This window comes from Chiloscyllium punctatum, chromosome 26, assembly GCF_047496795.1.
Source record: "Chiloscyllium punctatum isolate Juve2018m chromosome 26, sChiPun1.3, whole genome shotgun sequence".
In the NCBI taxonomy this organism is placed as follows: domain Eukaryota; kingdom Metazoa; phylum Chordata; class Chondrichthyes; order Orectolobiformes; family Hemiscylliidae; genus Chiloscyllium; species Chiloscyllium punctatum.
Window position 1 is genome coordinate 2467288 of NC_092764.1, and position 17717 is coordinate 2485004.

The 17717-nt window shown below is 42.6% G+C and overlaps 1 protein-coding gene across 4 annotated transcripts in view; it reads right to left on the minus strand.

Moving 5' to 3' along the window:
- Positions 1–17717, minus strand: part of fbxo31 (F-box protein 31) — a 68310-nt gene that overhangs the window by 15389 nt on the left and 35204 nt on the right. For 2 of the 4 annotated variants that reach the window (XM_072595755.1, XM_072595753.1), the window contains 5 exons: positions 16283–16450; positions 13524–13598; positions 12088–12141; positions 7149–7258; positions 6503–6656 (listed from right to left, as the gene is read on the minus strand). In XM_072595755.1, coding sequence (XP_072451856.1) covers positions 6503–6656; positions 7149–7258; positions 12088–12141; positions 13524–13598; positions 16283–16450 — 561 coding nt within the window. The remainder of the gene's footprint in view (positions 1–6502; positions 6657–7148; positions 7259–12087; positions 12142–13523; positions 13599–16282; positions 16451–17717) is intronic. The other 2 variants (XM_072595754.1, XM_072595756.1) reach the window with 1 other exon arrangement.

The window sequence follows — 17717 nt, forward strand, 5'->3', positions numbered from 1 at the left end:
CAGTTGTAGGCTGGATATCAAACAATGATGAGAGAGAATACAGGAAAGAGATAAAGTATTTGGCGACATTGTTATCTGAACACAATCTGTCCCTCAACATCAGCAAAACTAAAGAGCTGATTGTTGACTTCAGGAAGCATGGAGGGGGGCACGCTCCTGTCTACATAATGGTGCTGATGTAGAGATGGTCAAGATTGTCAAGTTCCTAGGAGTGATCAACAACAATCTGTCCTGGACTTCCCACGTTGATGTGACGGTCAAGATGGATACATCAACACTTCTTCCTCAGGAGATTAAGGAAATTTGGCATGTCCATAAGGACTCTCACCAACTTTTACACATGCACCATAGAAAACATTCTATCTGGATGCATCACAGCATGGTACGGCAACTGGTCTGCACAGGACCCTAAGAAACTACGAAGAGTTGCACACACAGCCCAGTCGATCACACAAGTAACCTTGCATAAACTCCACCCACACTTCTTGATGCCTTGGAAAGACAGCCAACGTCAAAGACACATCCCACCTCTGTTATAATCTCTTCCGTCAGGCATAAGATACTAAAGCTTAAACACATGTAGCAACAGATTCAAGAACAGCTTCTTCCCCGCTGTTATTAAACTTCTGAATGGAACTCTCAATTGAATTTAAATGTTGGTCTTCCTTTTTGTGCACCTTCTCTGCAGCTGTAACATTGTAGTCCATACTTTGTTCAATCACCCTATGATTGTTGTATGTTAAGATCTGCCTGTACTGCATATAAAATAAAGCATTTCACTGTACTTAGATATATGTGACAATAATAAATCAAATCAAAGTCCTCCTTACTAGCACCAGGAGTTTAGTGCCAGAATTGAGACAGCTGTCTCACAGACTAGTCATACTTATGAAACCATATCTTAATGTCATTATAACCCACTGACACAACGGCACAGTGGTAAACTGTTGGGAGGGAATTGCCCGAACACTGTTTATCGATGCCATTAACCTCCTGATCTCCAGGTCCCACCCCTACTCTGGCTACTGAATCAGTACTCCTCCATGACGAACACCAGTCAAAGAAAGCATTGAGGTTGGCAAGGGTACAGAATGTACTCGAGGTGGGTGACTTCAATATCTATCAAGAGTGGTCTGGCTACATTACTACTGATCAAGATATTCTGAGTGCAAAAGGAGATGGCGGATAGACATGGTGTGCAGGTGATGGTGAGTGAACCATCCTCATCAATCTGCTGGCTGCAGATGGATCTGTCTGTGACAGTATCAGTAAGAGTGACCACTGCATAGTCCTTATGGAGACAAAGTCCTGCCTTCACATTGAGAAAACCTTTCCACTGTGTTGTGTGGCAATATCAACATTCGAAACGAGGCAAATTTCAAACAGATCTAGCAACTCGACAAGGCATTCACAAGGCGCTGTAGCCATCAATAGCAGAAGAGTTGTACTCCAGGACAATCAGCAACCTCACGGCCCGACATATACCCCACTCAATCATTACCATCAAGGCAGGGGATCAACCTTGGTTCAATGGAGAGCACAGAAGGGCAAGCCAGGAGCCGCACCAGGCAAACTTGAAGAAGAGGCGTCAACCTGGTGAAACTACCAAACTGGACTACTTGTATGCCAAACTGCATAAACAGAAAATGATAGACAGAGCTGAGCAATCTGGTACCAATGTATCAGATCTAAATAAAAACCAAAAGAACTGCAGATGCTGTAAATCAGAAGCAAAAACACAAGTTGCTGGAAAGGCTCTGGAAGTCTAGCCATCTGTGAAGAGAAATCAGGATTAATATTTCAGGTCTGATGGCCCTTCCCTCAAGAGGAATCACTGAAATGTTAACTCAGATTTCTCTTCACAGATGCCACCAGACCTGCTGAACTTTTCTAGCAACTTCTGTTTTTGTATCAATCTAAGCTCTGCAATCCTGCTACATCCAGTTGCGAATGGTGATAGACAGTTAAGCAATTCACTGGAAAAGTCTTCATAAATATCCCCATACCCAATGGCATAAGAGCCCAGCACATCAGTGCAAAAGATAAGGCTGAGTTATTCCCAACAATCATCAACCAGAAGTTTTGAGTGGATGGTCCATCTTAGTGGTCCCTAACATAGAAACATATAAGACAGGAAGAGGAGTGGACCATTCAACCCCTCAAACCTGCTCCATCACTCAAATCGCTGATCAAGTTCACTACTGTAATCCTGCTCATACTGCAATTTCCTTGATTGCTTTAGCCACAAGAGTTATATCTATCTTCTTTTTGAAAACACAATGTTTTGACCTGAACTACTTTGTGGCAGTGAATGTCACAGGGTCACCATCCTCTAGGTGAAGAGATTTCTCCACATCTCAGTCCTCAAACTATGGCCCCAAGTTTTGCAATCTCCCACATTCATACCACACAATATCTATCCCATCAACTCTTGTTGGGATTTTATGGATTTCTGGAAGAATGCAACCCCTCCACCACCCCCGCTACCTTTATTTTTCTTAACTCCAGCAAATATAATCCAGCTGACTCAATCTCTCCTCAAACATCAGTCCTGTCACCCAAGGAATAAATTTGGTTAACCACGACAGATTTCAGTCTTCAGTCACTTCAATTTACTCCACATGACATCAACAAATGGCTGGAGGTTTGGACACTGCAAAGGCTATGGGTCCTGACAATATTCTGGCAATAGTATTTAAGACATTAGCTCCATAACTTGCTGCACCTCTAGACAGCCTGTGATCGTACAGCTCCAACACTGGCATTTGTCTGACGTGGGAAATTGCCCAGCATACCCTGTACAGGAACAAAACAGAGAAATTCAACCCAACCAACTACTGCCACAACAATCTACTCTCAACCATCAGTAAAGTGATGGAAGATGTCACCAACAGTGCTGTCAAGCAGCACGTGTTCAGCAATAACCTGCTCGGTGATGCTCAGTTTGGTTTCTTCCAGGGCCACTCAGCTCCTGACTTCATTACTGCCTTGATTTAAACATGAACAAAAGAACTAAATGCCAGAGGTGAAGTAAGAGTGACAGCCCTTGATGTCATGGCTACATTTGACTGAGTGTGGAATCAAGGAGAAAACTGCCATTTGGAGTCATACCTGGTGCAAAGGAAGATGGTTGCAGTTGTTGGAGGTCAGTCATCTCAGCTCAAGGACATCAAGAAACTCTTCAAAGTAGCATCCTCGGCCTCGTATTCTCAACTGCTTCATCAATGACTTTCCTTCCATCATGATCAGAAGACGGGACGTTCACTCGTAATTTCACAATGTTTATAACCACTTTGACTTTTCAGATGCTGAAGTATCTGTGTTCAAATGCAGCAAGATCTGGACAACATCCAGGCTTCAGGTGACAAGTCGCAAATAACATTCATACCACACAGGTGTCAGACAATGACTATCTAACCATCACCCATGATATTCAATTACCATCACTGAACCACAACTATCAACAAGGAGGGTTACCATTGACCAACAACTGAACTGGACTAGCCATATAAATACAGTGACTACAAGAGCAGCTCAGAGGCTAGGAGTTCTGCTGCAAGTAGACAACTTTTAGAATACTGCATTCAATATTCTGCTATAGGAAGGATGTTGTTAAACTTGACAGTTTTCAGAAAAAATTCACAAGGGTGTTGCTGGGGTTGGAGGGTTTGAGCTTTAGGGAGAGGCTGAATAGGCTGGAGATATTTTCTCTAGAGCAGTGACTGAGGGGTAACCTATTAAATGTTTCTAAAATTGAGGGGCTCAGGGTAGCGGAGTCCAAACCTTGAGGGCATACGGCTAAGGTGAGACAGGAAATATTTAAAAGGGACCGAATGGGCAAATTTTCTCAGAGGGTGGTGCATGCATGGATTGAGCTGCTAAAGGAAGTGGTAGAGGCTGGCACAATTACAACATTTAATGGGTATATGGAATGTGTATCTGAATAGGAAGGATTTGGAGGGATGTGGACCAAATGCTGAGAAATGGGACTGGATTAAATCTGGTCAGCATGCACTCCATGACTAAGTAACTCCCCAAAACCCTCCACCATCTAAAGGTGAAATCATGGTTGTGATGGAATACTTCCTACTTGCCTTGGTCAGTGCAGCTCCAGCCACACAAAAAGCTTGACAACATCCAGAATAAAGCACGCTTAGTTGGTAACACATCCACAAACATTCACTCTCTCTACTACCGATCCTTGGTAGCATGAGTGTGTATTACTTACAAAATGTCTGCAGAAATCCATCAAGGTTCCTCAGACAACAACTTCCAAAGCCATGACCACAACCACGTAGATGGTCAAGGGCAGCAAATACATGGCAACACCATTACCTGCAAGTTCCTCTGAGTCACACACCAAACAAAAACTTGGAAATATGTCACTGTTCCTTTTGTGTCACTGGGTTAAAATCTTGGAACTCCCTACCTAATGGCATTGTGGGTATACCTGCACCAAATGGACTTCAGCAATTCAATGCAGCATAGAACATTACAGTGCAGTACAGGCCCTTCGGCCCTTGATGTTGTGCCGACCTGTCATACCAATCTGAAGACCATCTAACCTACACTATTTCATGTACGTCCATACGCTTGTCTATTTGTCAGCAACCCATCATCACCTTCTCAAGGGGCAGCCAGAGATGGGCAATAAGTGCTAGCCCAGCCAACAACACTCACGCCATTTGAAAAAATTTTGTTAGTGCAAAGCAAGATGCCATAAATAGAAAATGAATAACCAGATGAACAATTTGTTACAATGCTAGTTGAGACATGGTCGTTGAGTCAGATCATTAGGGGAACATAGATAAGAAAATATCTAATGACGCAGGAACTTAATAAGGAAAGTCCCGAGTTAGCTTTGAGTCACTACCATGGGATCATTTGATGGCCTTTCAATAGGAATGGTTTAATGTCTCCTCTAAAAGATTGATCTGTCAACAATTCAGAACTCATTCAGAGTCATAGAGTCAAACAGCAGGGAAACAGATCCTTTATAGTTCAGTCATTCCCAACCGACCATAATCCCAGGCTAAACTAGACCCACCTGCCTGCGCTTGGCCCATTTTCCTCTAAACATATCTTATTTACGTAATTATCTAAATGTCTTTTAAATGTTGCAAGTGCACTCGCAATCACCGTACATGAACCACCCTCTGTGCAAAAAAATTACCCCTTGTGTCTTTAAATCTTTCTCCTCTCAACTTAAAAATATGCCCCCTAGTCTTGAAATCCCCTATCCTAGGGAAAAGACATTTGCCATTCACTTTATCTATACCCAACATTGTTTTATATCCTAGCCTATCCAGCCTCTCTTTATAACTCAAACCTCCATTCCCGGCAACATCCTTCTAAATTTCTTTCGAAATCTCTCCAGCTTAATCATATCTTTCCTGTAACAGGGAGACCAGAACTGGATGCAGTATTCCAGAAGAGGCCTCGCCAATGCCCTGTACAAAGATGTGCAGGTCAGGTGAATTGGCCATGCTAAATTGTAAGGTAAAAACAATGACTGCAGATGCTGGAAAGCAAATACTGGATTAGTGGTGCTGGAAGAGCACAGCAGTTCAGGCAGCATCCAACGAGCAGCGAAATTGACGTTTCGGGCAAAAGCCCTTTATTCCTGATGAAGGGCTTTTGCCCGAAACGTCGATTTCGCTGCTCGTTGGATGCTGCCTGAGCCATGCTAAATTGTCCATAGTGTCAGATGCATCAGTCAGAGGGAAATGGGTATGGGTGGGTTACTCTTCAGAGGGTTAGTGTGGACTTGTTGAGCTGAAGAGCCTGTTTCCACACTGTAGAGAATCTAATCTAAACTCAGTTCAACAACTACAGCAGGGAGTTGAGCGTATGGTGCTGGAAAAGCACAGGAGATCAGGCAGCATTCAAGGAGCAGAAGAATCAACATTTCAGGCAAAGGCCCTTCATCAAGAATGAAGGGCTTATGGCCGAAACGTCGATTCTCCTTCTCCTCAGATGCTGTCTGACCAGTGCTTTTCCAGCACCACCCTCTTGACTCTGATACTCCAGCATCTGCAGTCCTCACTTTCTCTTAGTTAACTACCATGGGGATCCAATACATAGCAACTGGGCTGAGGGGTACACTGCATCAGTTGAACCAAGCAGGATCTCACTCGCCCCGGCACTCAAACAATTTACTAATATTTTGATAATTATCAGTAACAGGACTAGATTGCCAAGACAACTTAAAAATCTAGGAAACTGTCAATCACTTCACTTGATTGCCCAGAAAAAGAAAGCCCTCCACATGAGGAACAGCAGAAGTTTGCCCAAAGGAGTTTCTGCTCTGGGTTCTGGTCTCCATCACTATTTAAAGAATTTTCACCACCTTCAAACATCCCAAGGCCAAAACTGGGCTTGTCACAGGGAAGCCAGGCAGTATTGTGGAGACACCCCACTGGGAGTAGAACACTGAGGAACTACTGCCACAGATCTGAGGGATGTACACTATTTCTAGAATGAACAGAACATAGTCACTTACAGTGATTTTTGTTACTTTGATATGGGTTCCATGGAAGCTCAACATTACTATCTCCAGCCCGTGGCTTCCATATGTTCCTTTAAAGAGACCAGGTGGTAGAAGGTCTTCTGGAGCAGATGGCGGTAAGTAGATCCTACGATATGTCAGGCAATTACTGAAACAAACATGAGACATTAGAACACCTCATTCTCCTGTTGAGAAGGGCTGAAATCACCTTCCCCAATGCATGATCATCAACCCCAACAATACAGATACCATGTCCTGATCTGCCCGTTACACATCCACATCTCACCTGGTGAAGCTGCACTGACCACATGGCAAAGATCTGTCAAAGTCATTCAGTTAACAGCAGTACCGTGCACCTTTTGCTGTAAGGGGCCACATTTTAGTTTTTCTTCCAACACTCAAGAGGATGATGAGCAAATTTCAAAAAGACATGATTTGTTGCCAAATTAAGTAAGAATTAAAAAGTGGTTACGTGGAAGCTCCCTCACCCCTCAAGAACATAATGGAGCAAAACCTTTTGGGGATAGGCACCTTCGGCTCTTCTTCTGTCTCTTGCTGGCCAGGCCCCAACCCCTGCCAACCACACCCTGGGCTCAGGCTGATTACTAAAGGTTCCAGAAGATGGTCAACAGTCACTCACTCATATTGGCTGGTGTAGATAAACTTCATAAGGATCAGCTCCTGCATGTGCTCATGGAAAATATCCTCCAGTGTACGACCCCACTCCTCTGCTAACCAAGTCCGGAATTCCTGTTAGCCAAACATAAATATATCAAAAGAAATTAAGTGTCTCCAAAAAGCCCATTAGTCAAACCTTGTTCTGAGGGCACAAGAAGGTTGTTCCTGAATGTTTCTGTGGATTTGGATCTGAACTCAGGAGTTGCTGCTGACCACTGATTCCATTGCATACATTGTAAATAATCGTGACCCAAGCACTGATCTCTGTGGCAGTCCACAAGTTACAGGTAGCCAACCTGAATATATGCCTATTTTCTCAACTCTCATCTTCTTTAAGTTAACCAACCCTCTATCCAAACCAATATTCTACTCTCCATACCTCAACTTACTAAGTAGCCTTGCATGCAATATTTTATCAAAGCCCTTTTAGAAGTTACCTTAAATCAGTATCCCTAGTAATGGACTCCTCTGCTAGGGGAAGCACTCTATCCAACCCCCTCATTATTTTGCATGCCTTGATTAAGTCAATCCTCAGCCTCCTCTGTTTTAAGAAAAACACTCCCTCGCCTATCCAATCTTTCCTCAGCTGCAATTTTCAAGCCCTTGGAACATTCTCACAAATCTCTGCACTGTCTCTAATGTGCTGACCAGAATTGTACAAAAACTCCCAGCTGTTGCCATCCAGTGTTCCAGCATTACATCCCTGCTTATATCGAATATCTCAACCAATAAATGAAAACAACCCACATGCCTTCTTTAACACCTTATCTACCTGCCCTTCCAACTTCAGGGACTTATGGACATGTGCTCCAAGGTGTCTTAATTTCTCGACTTCTCTTAATACACTTCTGTTAATTGTGTATTCTGTAATTTTACTTGCCACCCCCTCCCCCAAATGAATAACCTTAATTTCTCTTAATTGAATTTCATTTGTCTTTTCCTGCCATTCAACCAAACCACTGACATTATCCTGCACTAATACAATAGATGTAACATAATTGATTCTGATTCAGGGCTATAGTAGCACATTGGTTACGTTACTATAGATTATCCTTGGGTGCAGAGCGAGGCACATGTTCAAAGAGATCACTTCAGCCAGAATAATTTAAATTGGATTCATCAAATAAATATAGTGTCATTAGTGGTGATCGTGTAATGATCTTTGTGACAATAATCCAACTTGTTCACTAATAAGGAATCGAATTCAGACCCCAAACAGTCAGGTTGTCACTTAACTATCCCTACCATACAGCAGCATCAAAATGCTGCAGCAAAGTCAAAAATAAATAAAACAGGAAAGACCAATTGGTATCCACCAGGAATCATTCCAACAAACCTGGTCAATCCTGCCAATCCTTATCACTATGGGAACTTGTGCCAAATCAGTCAGAGATTCAAAATCAAACAATGAGCTCACATCATGAAAGTTACTGCTTGGAGTCAATGTCCCAAATTCCTCCATCATATGCCCAAGCCCACTGCCAGGACAGACCCATCAGAGGCGGTAGTACTTTGGTATACCTTTGGGAGGGAACGTCCTTAACATTGACTCTGGACAGAATGAAACTTCATAGCAGCAGAACAAAGGTATGCAAGTAACTCCCCACATGTCTCTTCCTGAGGTCCTCAACATCACAGATGCCAGTCTTCAACTGTTTTCACTCACTCTGCATAATAACTGCATTACTAATCACGGAGAATGTCACAACTGCACTCAGAGGACATTCTGGAGGGCTCATCCACTGAGACAACATGGGTAGAGCTCAAAAATTAGATGGGTGTAATAACTCTTGTAGGATATTAAAAGCCTCCCAACAGCCGTCGAGACATCAAGGAACAAATATGTAGACAGATATTGAAAGTATGCAATAAAAACAGTTGTCATAGTAGGTGTCTTTAATTTCCCCATCGGACTGGGAATCCCTTACAGGAAGCAGCTTAGACGGGACAGAATTTGTCAGTGCATCCAAGGAGATTACCTGAAATGATATGTCCAACTAGAGGAGGGGCCATACTCTTACTTGTACTAGCTAATGAACTAAAGTTTTAAAAGAGCTATGAATGTGAGGACCTTGTGGCAAAGTACTAAACTGGGGGAGGGCAAATTACATCAGTATTAGGCAGGAGCTAGGGAGTGTTAATTGGGAGGAGCAGTTATCAGGCAAGTCCACTTTTGACATGAGAATTGTTTAAAGACCGGATGATGACCGTTCAGGACCAGCATGTTCCAGTAAGCAGGAAGGACAAGGATGGCAAGTAAGGGACACTTGGATAACGAGGGAGGTTTGCGAATTTGGTAAAAATGAAAAAAAAAGCATTTGTAAGGTTTAGGGAGCTAAAATTGGACATGGCCTATGAGGAATATAAAGAAAATAGGAAAGAATTCAAGCAGGCAATTAGAAGAGCAAGAAGGAGCCTCGAAATGACCATGGCAAGCAAGGTTAAACAGAATCCCAAGGTATACCATACAAACATTAAAAACAAGAGGTTAATTAGGAAGAAGGTAGGACCACTCAAGGATAGAGGAGGAAACTTGTGCTTGAAGGCAGAGGATGTGGGTGAGATCCAAAATGAGGATTTTGTCTTAGCATTCACCCAGGAGAAGGATATGGAGAATAGTGAGATGTGTGTGCAGTATGCTAATATACCAGGGCATTTTGAGATCAGGAAAGCAGTGTTTTTTTTTCTTTACTAATTCACGGACAGCATCACTAGCTAAACAGCATTTGTTACTCATCCCTAATTTCCCAGAGGGCATTTAAGAGTCAACTGCATTACTGTGGGTCTGGAGTCACACGTAGGTCAGACCAGGTAAGGACAGCAGTTTCCTTCCTAAAAGACATTAAGTGAACAAGATTCCACCATCTTCCATGGTATGACTCGAACCGGAGTGCCCAGAACATCTGAGTCTCTGGACTAACAGTCCATTAATAACACCACTGGGCCATCACTTCCCTGAGGAGAGTCTCTTGAAGAGCATTAAGGTGAATAGGTCCCAGGGCACGATGGTAGCTACCCCAGGTTATTGAGAGGGGCAAGAGGGGAGATTTGGAGCCTTGACCAACATCTTTGTATCCTCATTAGCCATATGAGCGCTCCCGGAGAACTGCAAAGTAGCTAATATTGTTCCTCCATTCAAGAAGGGAAAGAGGCATAATCCTGGAAATGAGAGACCGGGGGGTCTTACATCTGTGATTGGGAAGCTATTGGAGAGAATTCTTTGGGATAGGATTTACGTGCATTTGGAAAAGCATGGCCTAATTAGCAAAAGTCAGCATGACTTTGGCAGGGCAAATTATGTTTTCCTAACTTGATTGACTGAATTTTTCGAGGTGACAACGAAGGTAATCAATGAGGTAAAACAAAGAATGCTGTCCACATGGATTCAATAAAGCCTTTTGACAAGATCCCTCATGGTAGACTCAGCCAGAAGATTAAGGTACATGGGATCAATGGTGACTTGGTCACATGGATTTGGAATTGGCTTGCCCATAGAACACAGAGGGTGGTGATAGAAGATTGTGTTTCAGGCTGGAGGTCTGTGACTAGTGGTGTTCCACAGGGAGCCGTACTGAGACCTCTGCCGTCTGTGATCTATATAAATGACTTGGATGAAAATGTAGATGGCTGCTTTAGTAAGTCTGTAAATAATACAAAGATCGGTGAAGTTGTGGCTAGTGTAGAAGGTTGTGAAAGGATACTGCGGGATATAGATCAGTTGTAGGTATGGGTGGAGAAATGGCAGAGTGTAATCCATGTAAGTATGATGTGTTGCACTTTGGGAGATAAAATGTTAAGGAAAAGCATACTGTTAATGGCAGAACTCTGAACAGCATTAACGTACACAGGAGCGTGGGGTCCAAGTCCATAGCTCCCTGACAGTAGCCACGCAAGGAGATAGGGTGGTAAAGGAGATATATGGCATGCTTGCCTCCATTGGTCAGGGAACTGAGTACAAGAGTCAGGATGTCATTTGCAGCTTTATAAGCCTTTAGTTATGCCACACAGAGTACTACTTTCAATTCTGGTCACCACATTACAGGAAAGATGTGGAAGCTTTGGACAAGGTGCAGAAGAAGTTTACTAAGATGCTGCCTGGATTAGAGAGTATGAACTATAAAGAAAGCCTCGAAAAACTCAGGTTGTTTTCTCTCGAGCAGTGGAGGCTGAGGAGCTGTCTTTGAGAGAGTGAGGGGCTAGAATCAAAGAAAATTGGGTTTCAATCATAGACATTAATTACATTACCTTGTGCTTAACTTTGCTCCGTTAAAACTATTGTAAATTGCTAAATCTTTTGTTTAAGTTATAAACCTGATGTCTGGCATTAGTTATTTAAAAAGTCTGATTAGGAACTATTTGGGTCAATTTTGACAGTCATTGAATGTTTTAATTTTACTGTGTTCCAAGTATAAGGAGAAGGAGGCTGATTTGACTTGGCTGTCTATCTTCTTGTCATAACATCAAGGAAAGTAAGGGCAAACTATCTTGTATCATTGCAGGACTTGAGGTACAGTACACTCGCAATGCTGTTATGTTCTGATGGGAGAGTTATTGTGACACATGCATCTGTTGGCCTTAAGCTTCTAGGTGGTACAGGTCATTGGTTTTAAAGGTGCTACTGAGAGAGATTTGGTGAGATACAGTGGCACTGCATCTGATAGATGCTACATACAGCTGTCACTATGTTGGCTGTGGAGGAAGGGAATATTTAAATTGGTGGATGTGTTGCCAATTAAACAGGCTGCCTTATTATGTGCAGTGTTGAGCTTCTGGAGTATTTTTGAAGCTGGACCCATACAGCAAAGTTGACAGTATTCCATCATACTCCTGACACTTGCCTTGTAGGCAATGGACAGACTTGAGGGAGTCAAAGTGGGAGTTAATTCACCAAGCATTCTTACCATTTGACCAGCTCTTCTAGCAACAGCATTTATATGGCCAGTCCAGTTCAGTTCCTGGTTGATGGTAAAACCCAAGATGTTAGAATGGCAGTAGGTATTTATTACTAAAAGATTAGAGTACAAAAGAAGGGAAGTGTTGCTGCAGCTGTAAAAGGCATTAGTGAGACGGTATCTGGAGTTATGCATACAGTTTTGGTCCCCTTACTGGAGGAGGGAAATAGTTATATTGTAGCAGTTCATGGGAGTTCCACTGGATTGACTCTAGTGATGAAGAGTTCGTCTTAAGGAAGATGGAGCAGTTTAGGCCTATACTCTGGAATTTAGAAGACTTGAGAGAAGATCTAATGGAGGTATAAAAGATGCTAAAGGAGACCGAAAGTAGATACTTGTGTTATGTTCTTATGCAATTTAGCAATGGCAATGCCATTGAATGTAAAGGGGATATGGTTAGATTCTCTTATTGAAGATGGTTATTGCCTGGCACTTGTGAGTCGCGAATGTTACTTGTCACCCCGAGCCAGGTATTGCTATATTTGGACATGGACTACTTTAGTATCTATAGAGTTGCAAATGGTGCATCTCAATTTCTTACTGCTACTGAAGGGTAGGTCACTGATGAAGTCTGAAGATGAATGGGCTAAGAACACTACACTGAGGAACTCCTACAGGGGTGTCCTGGAGCTAAGATAATTAATCCGCAACATACTAAAGCATTTGGTTGAGATGTAGTCCAATCAGTGGGGAGTTCCTCCCCTTTCCCCACAATTTCCATTGTGATAATATGTAAATGTAGAGTCAATGTCTATCTATACTACTGTGAAAGTACTTTACTGGCTGTAAAGCACTTTAGGATGTCTTGACACTGTTTTCATTCCTCAAGGCCTTCAAATCAGCTATTGACAGAAACTTCACAAACTTATGGGCAGCACTTTGGCTCAGTGGTTAGCACTGCTGCCTCACAGCGCCAGGTGCAGGTTAGGTGGATTAGCCATGGGAAATGCAGGATTACAGGGATAGAGTAGAGGGATGAGTCTGGTGAGATGCTCTTTGGGGGATCAGTGTGGAATGAATGGGCCGAATGGTCTGCTTCTACTCTGCAAGGATTCTATGATTCAAAGCTCATAGTTACAAATATCAGGAGCAGCAAGCTGGCTTTTAAAAAAACAGAATACAAGAGTGCAGGGTCAAGACATTTGTATACATGCAACGTGAAACAAACAAAGACATAACTGGTATAACTTTACTGTTAGTAGCAACAAGAATGATCCATTCTAAGGCTGGACATCAATGCTAACTAACAACTCCTCAGAACATATAGAAAGCAATTGAGCATAATTTCAAATCAAGTTCATCAACAGAATGCCAGCCTCCTCGAGAAGCGTTTTGCCCTGTCGGGATCTCGATCCATAGGCTGTCAAACCCTCAGCTTCACTTACCTCCTGTCTCCCTCCAGCCATCCGGTGGAAATCAGTCTGATTACACTTGGTTGAAAACTCATCCTTCTTTACGATCTACAAAATAAAAAAAAGCTCTTAACCGCAGAACCCTGTATCTTTCAAAGAACATATAAGCTTTCACAATGGTCCAGCTCAAAGCTTAAGACCATAAGATATAGGAGTAGAATTAAGTCATTTTGCCCATTGGATCTGCTCTGTCATTCAGTTATGGCTAATGTGTTTGTTAACCCCATCGTCCTCCCTTCTCCTTGTAACTATTTTAAATTTACTCAACTACTTGGCCTCTACAGCCCACTGTTTCACAGATTCACCACCGTATGGCTGAAGAAATACCTCATCTCAGTTCTAAACGATTGTCCCTTAACTCTGGGACTGTACCCTTACGTTCTAGTCTCTTCTATTAGTGTAAGCATGTTCTCCATGCCCACTGTATCGAGGTCTTTTTCTATAAAATTCTTAGCTTGGAAACAGAGCATTTAGCAAGTCCACACCCATTCTCTGAAGAGCATCCCACCCAGACTCCATCCTCTCACCTCATTCCTGTAACCCTGCATTTCCCCTGGCTAATGCACCTAACCTACACATCCCTGGACACTGGGCAATGTCATATAGCCAATCCACCTAATCTGCACATCTTTGGACAGTGGGAGGGAACTGGAGCACCCAGAGGAAACTGACACAGACACAGGGAAAATGTGCCAACTCCTCTCAGAGTCGCTCAAGGCTGGTATTGAACCTTTGTCCCTGATGCTGTGAAGGCAACTGTGCTAATTACTGAGCCATCATGCCGCCAGGCCTCTTACTATTCTATAATATTCCAATCATATCCCACCTCATCCTTCTAAAACTTCAGAGTACAGACCAGAATTCTCAACCTTTCCTCATATGACAAGTCCTTCAGCCGGGGGATTATTCATGTAAATCTCTAGGCTCCATACAACACCAGCATATCCTAAGATACAGGAGCCAAAACTGCTTATGATATTCCAAATGGAGCTTGGTCAAAGCCTTGTGCAGTTTCAATGATATTTGTATTATAACCCTCTTGAAATGAATGCTAACATTGCATTTGCCTTCCTAACAGCTAACTGAACCTGTATGTTAACCTGAAGAGAATCCTGATCTAGGACTCTCAAGTCCCTTTGCACTTCAGATTTCCAAGCCTTTCACCATTTAGAAAATAGTCTACGCCTCTACTCGTCCTATCGAACTGCATAGCCTCTCACTTTCCCACATTGTATTCCCATCTGCCACTTCTTTGCCCAGTCACCTAGCCTGTCCAAGTCCTTCTAAAGCCTCCCCATTTCTTCAGCACTACCTGTCCTTCCACCTATCTTTCTATCTCCCATGTTGAATCTATAGTAGCAAACAACATCATTCGTAGGTTTGCAAAATTGCAAACAACTGCACAAAATAGAATGAAAAGGAATCAATTTCAAGATTCTCTATGTGGTCTTACTCCCTCACGTTTCCCTTCGGGGTGTGTGGCCCATTGGTTGAATTGTAATCTGCTCAGGATTATTCCAAAGAAAGCTCCTCACTTCAACAGACACTCTGTCTTGCATCCAAAAACACCACCACCTTTCATGCAAACACCAAATATGGTACTGCATGCTGCACACAGCAATTTGTATATCCAGAACATGGGGTGGGAGCATGTTTTTAAGTCAGAGACAGGAATTTGGGGACTTGCAGAAAAGAAATGAGTGCAGCGGGCAAGTCAGGGCCAAGAATCGCAGGGTTGCAACAATTTACAATTTGTAGAGATGACGGACTAATTGCATGGTTGCCAAATCTATAGATGATACAAAAATGGCTACGGGACAAATTGAGAGCAAAACAGAGTCTGCAAAGATATATTGTCAGGTTAGGTGAGTGAGCAAATCTTGGTAGGTGGAGTATAAACGTGGGAAAATGTGAACTTTTTCATCTTGGGAGAGAGAATGAAAAAGCAATTTCTGATTTAAATGGAGAAAGATTGCAGCACTGAGATACAGAGGACCTGGATGTCCTGGTACATGATTCACAAAAGGTTATGAATTACAGCAAGTAATTAGGAAGGCAAATCAACTATGATTTATTGCAAGGTAAATAGAATATTGAAGTTGGGAAATTTAACAGTGTATAAGGGATTAGTAAGACCATATTGAGAATAGTGCAGCTTCAATTTCCTTACACAAAAACAGATATAAATGCATCAGAAGCAAAGCAGAGAAAGCTCATTTGCTCCCCTCGATGAAGGAGTTATCTTATAAGAGGGACTCGGACAGATTGGACTGACGTCCATTGAAGTTTAGAGTCATACAAGGTGACTGCCTTGAAGATCTCCAGTACACTTGAAAGAAATTAGAACTCAGTGACGGTTTTAAGATAAGGGGTTTCTCCATTCATGATGGAGGGGATGAGAATGCTTTTTCCTCAAAGGGTCATCAATGTGTGGAATTCTCTTGAAGGCAAGGAATTGAATACCTTTTATGTCAGATAAGTTCTTGACTGAAAAGAGAATCAAGAGTATTCAGAGAAATAAAATAATCAGATCAGCTACAATCTTACTAAATGCCAAAACAGACTTGAAGAGTCAAATATGGGAAATGGGGATATGCATCCAGCAGAGAAGCTGGTTCACATGGCTTCGGAAGACATCTTTGAAAGGGATAATTTTTGTGTTTTATTTTTTGGGACAAACTTATCATTTCTATCAAGGATGAACAATCGAAATAAAAAACATTTCCTCATACCTGAATATCACCTTTGTGAGATCCCTTGTGACCATACATGCATTCCACTTCAGCCTTATTCTTATCACACAGGTGAATTCGGAACAAAGGTTTGCAGCGCATTGCATCATTGACTCTAGGATCATGAGGAGGTAAGTACATCCAGCCAATAATAAACAACCCGTCTACCTATAATTTAATAACACACACCGGTGAATGTTGCATCATTACCAACTTAATAGAGTTCTTCGAGGAAGTGACCAAGTTGATAGACGAAGGAAGGGTTGTTGATGTCATATACATGGACTTTAGTGAGGTGTTTGATAAGGTTCCCCATGGTAGACTAATGGAGAAAGTGAAGTCATATGGTGTGCAGGGTGCTCTAGCTAAGTGGATAAAGAAATGGTTGAGCAACAGGAGACAGAGAGTAGTAGTTAAAGGGAGTTTCTCAAAATGGAGAAAGGTGACCAGTGGTGTTCCCCAGGGGTCAGTGTTGGGGTCACTGTTGTTTGTAATATACACAAATGATCTAGAAGAGGGCACTGTTGGTATGATCAGCAAGTTTGCAGATGACACAAAGATTGGTGGAGTAGCAGAAAGCATAAGGGACTGTCAGAGAATACAGGAGGATATAGATAGACTGGACAGTTGGGCAGAAAAGTGACAGGTGGCTTTCAATCCAGACCAATGTGAGGTGATGCATTTAGGCAAGTCTAATTATAGAGCGAATTATACAATGAATTGAAGAGCTTTGGGAAAAGTTGGTAGGCAGAGATCTGGGACTGCAAGTCCATTGTACCCTGAAGGTTGCTGGAGAAGGTGGACAGAATGGTCAAGAAGCCATATAGTATGCTTGCCTTCATTGGACGGGGTATTGAGTATAACAGCTGGCAAGTCATGTTAACATTTTACAAGACATTGGTCCGGCCACTTTTAGAATATTGTGTACAGTTCTGGTCACCACATTACCAAAAGGATGTGGACACTTTGGAGAGGGTGCAGGGAAGGTTTACGAGGATGTTGCCTGGTATGGAAGGTGCTAGCTATGAAGAGAGGTTGAGTAGGTTAGGTTAATTTTCATTAGAAAAAAGGAGATTGAGGGGGGACCAGATTGAGGTTTACAAAATCATGAAGGGTATAGACAGAGTGGATACAGACAAGCTTTTTCCCAGGGTGAAGGATTCAATAACGAGAGGTCACACTTTCAAGGTGAGAGGTGGAAAGTTTAAGAGGGAAACACGCAGCAAGTACTTCACACAGAGGATGGTGGGCATCTGGAACGTGTTGCCAGCAGAGGTGGTAGAGACAGGCACTGTAGATTCATTTAAGATGTGTCCGGATAAATGTATGAGTACATGGGGTGTAGAGGAATGCAGATGCTTAGGAATTGACCGACAAGTTTAGACAGTGCATTTGGATCGGCTCAGGCTTGGAGGCCCGAAGGGCTGAAGCCCAG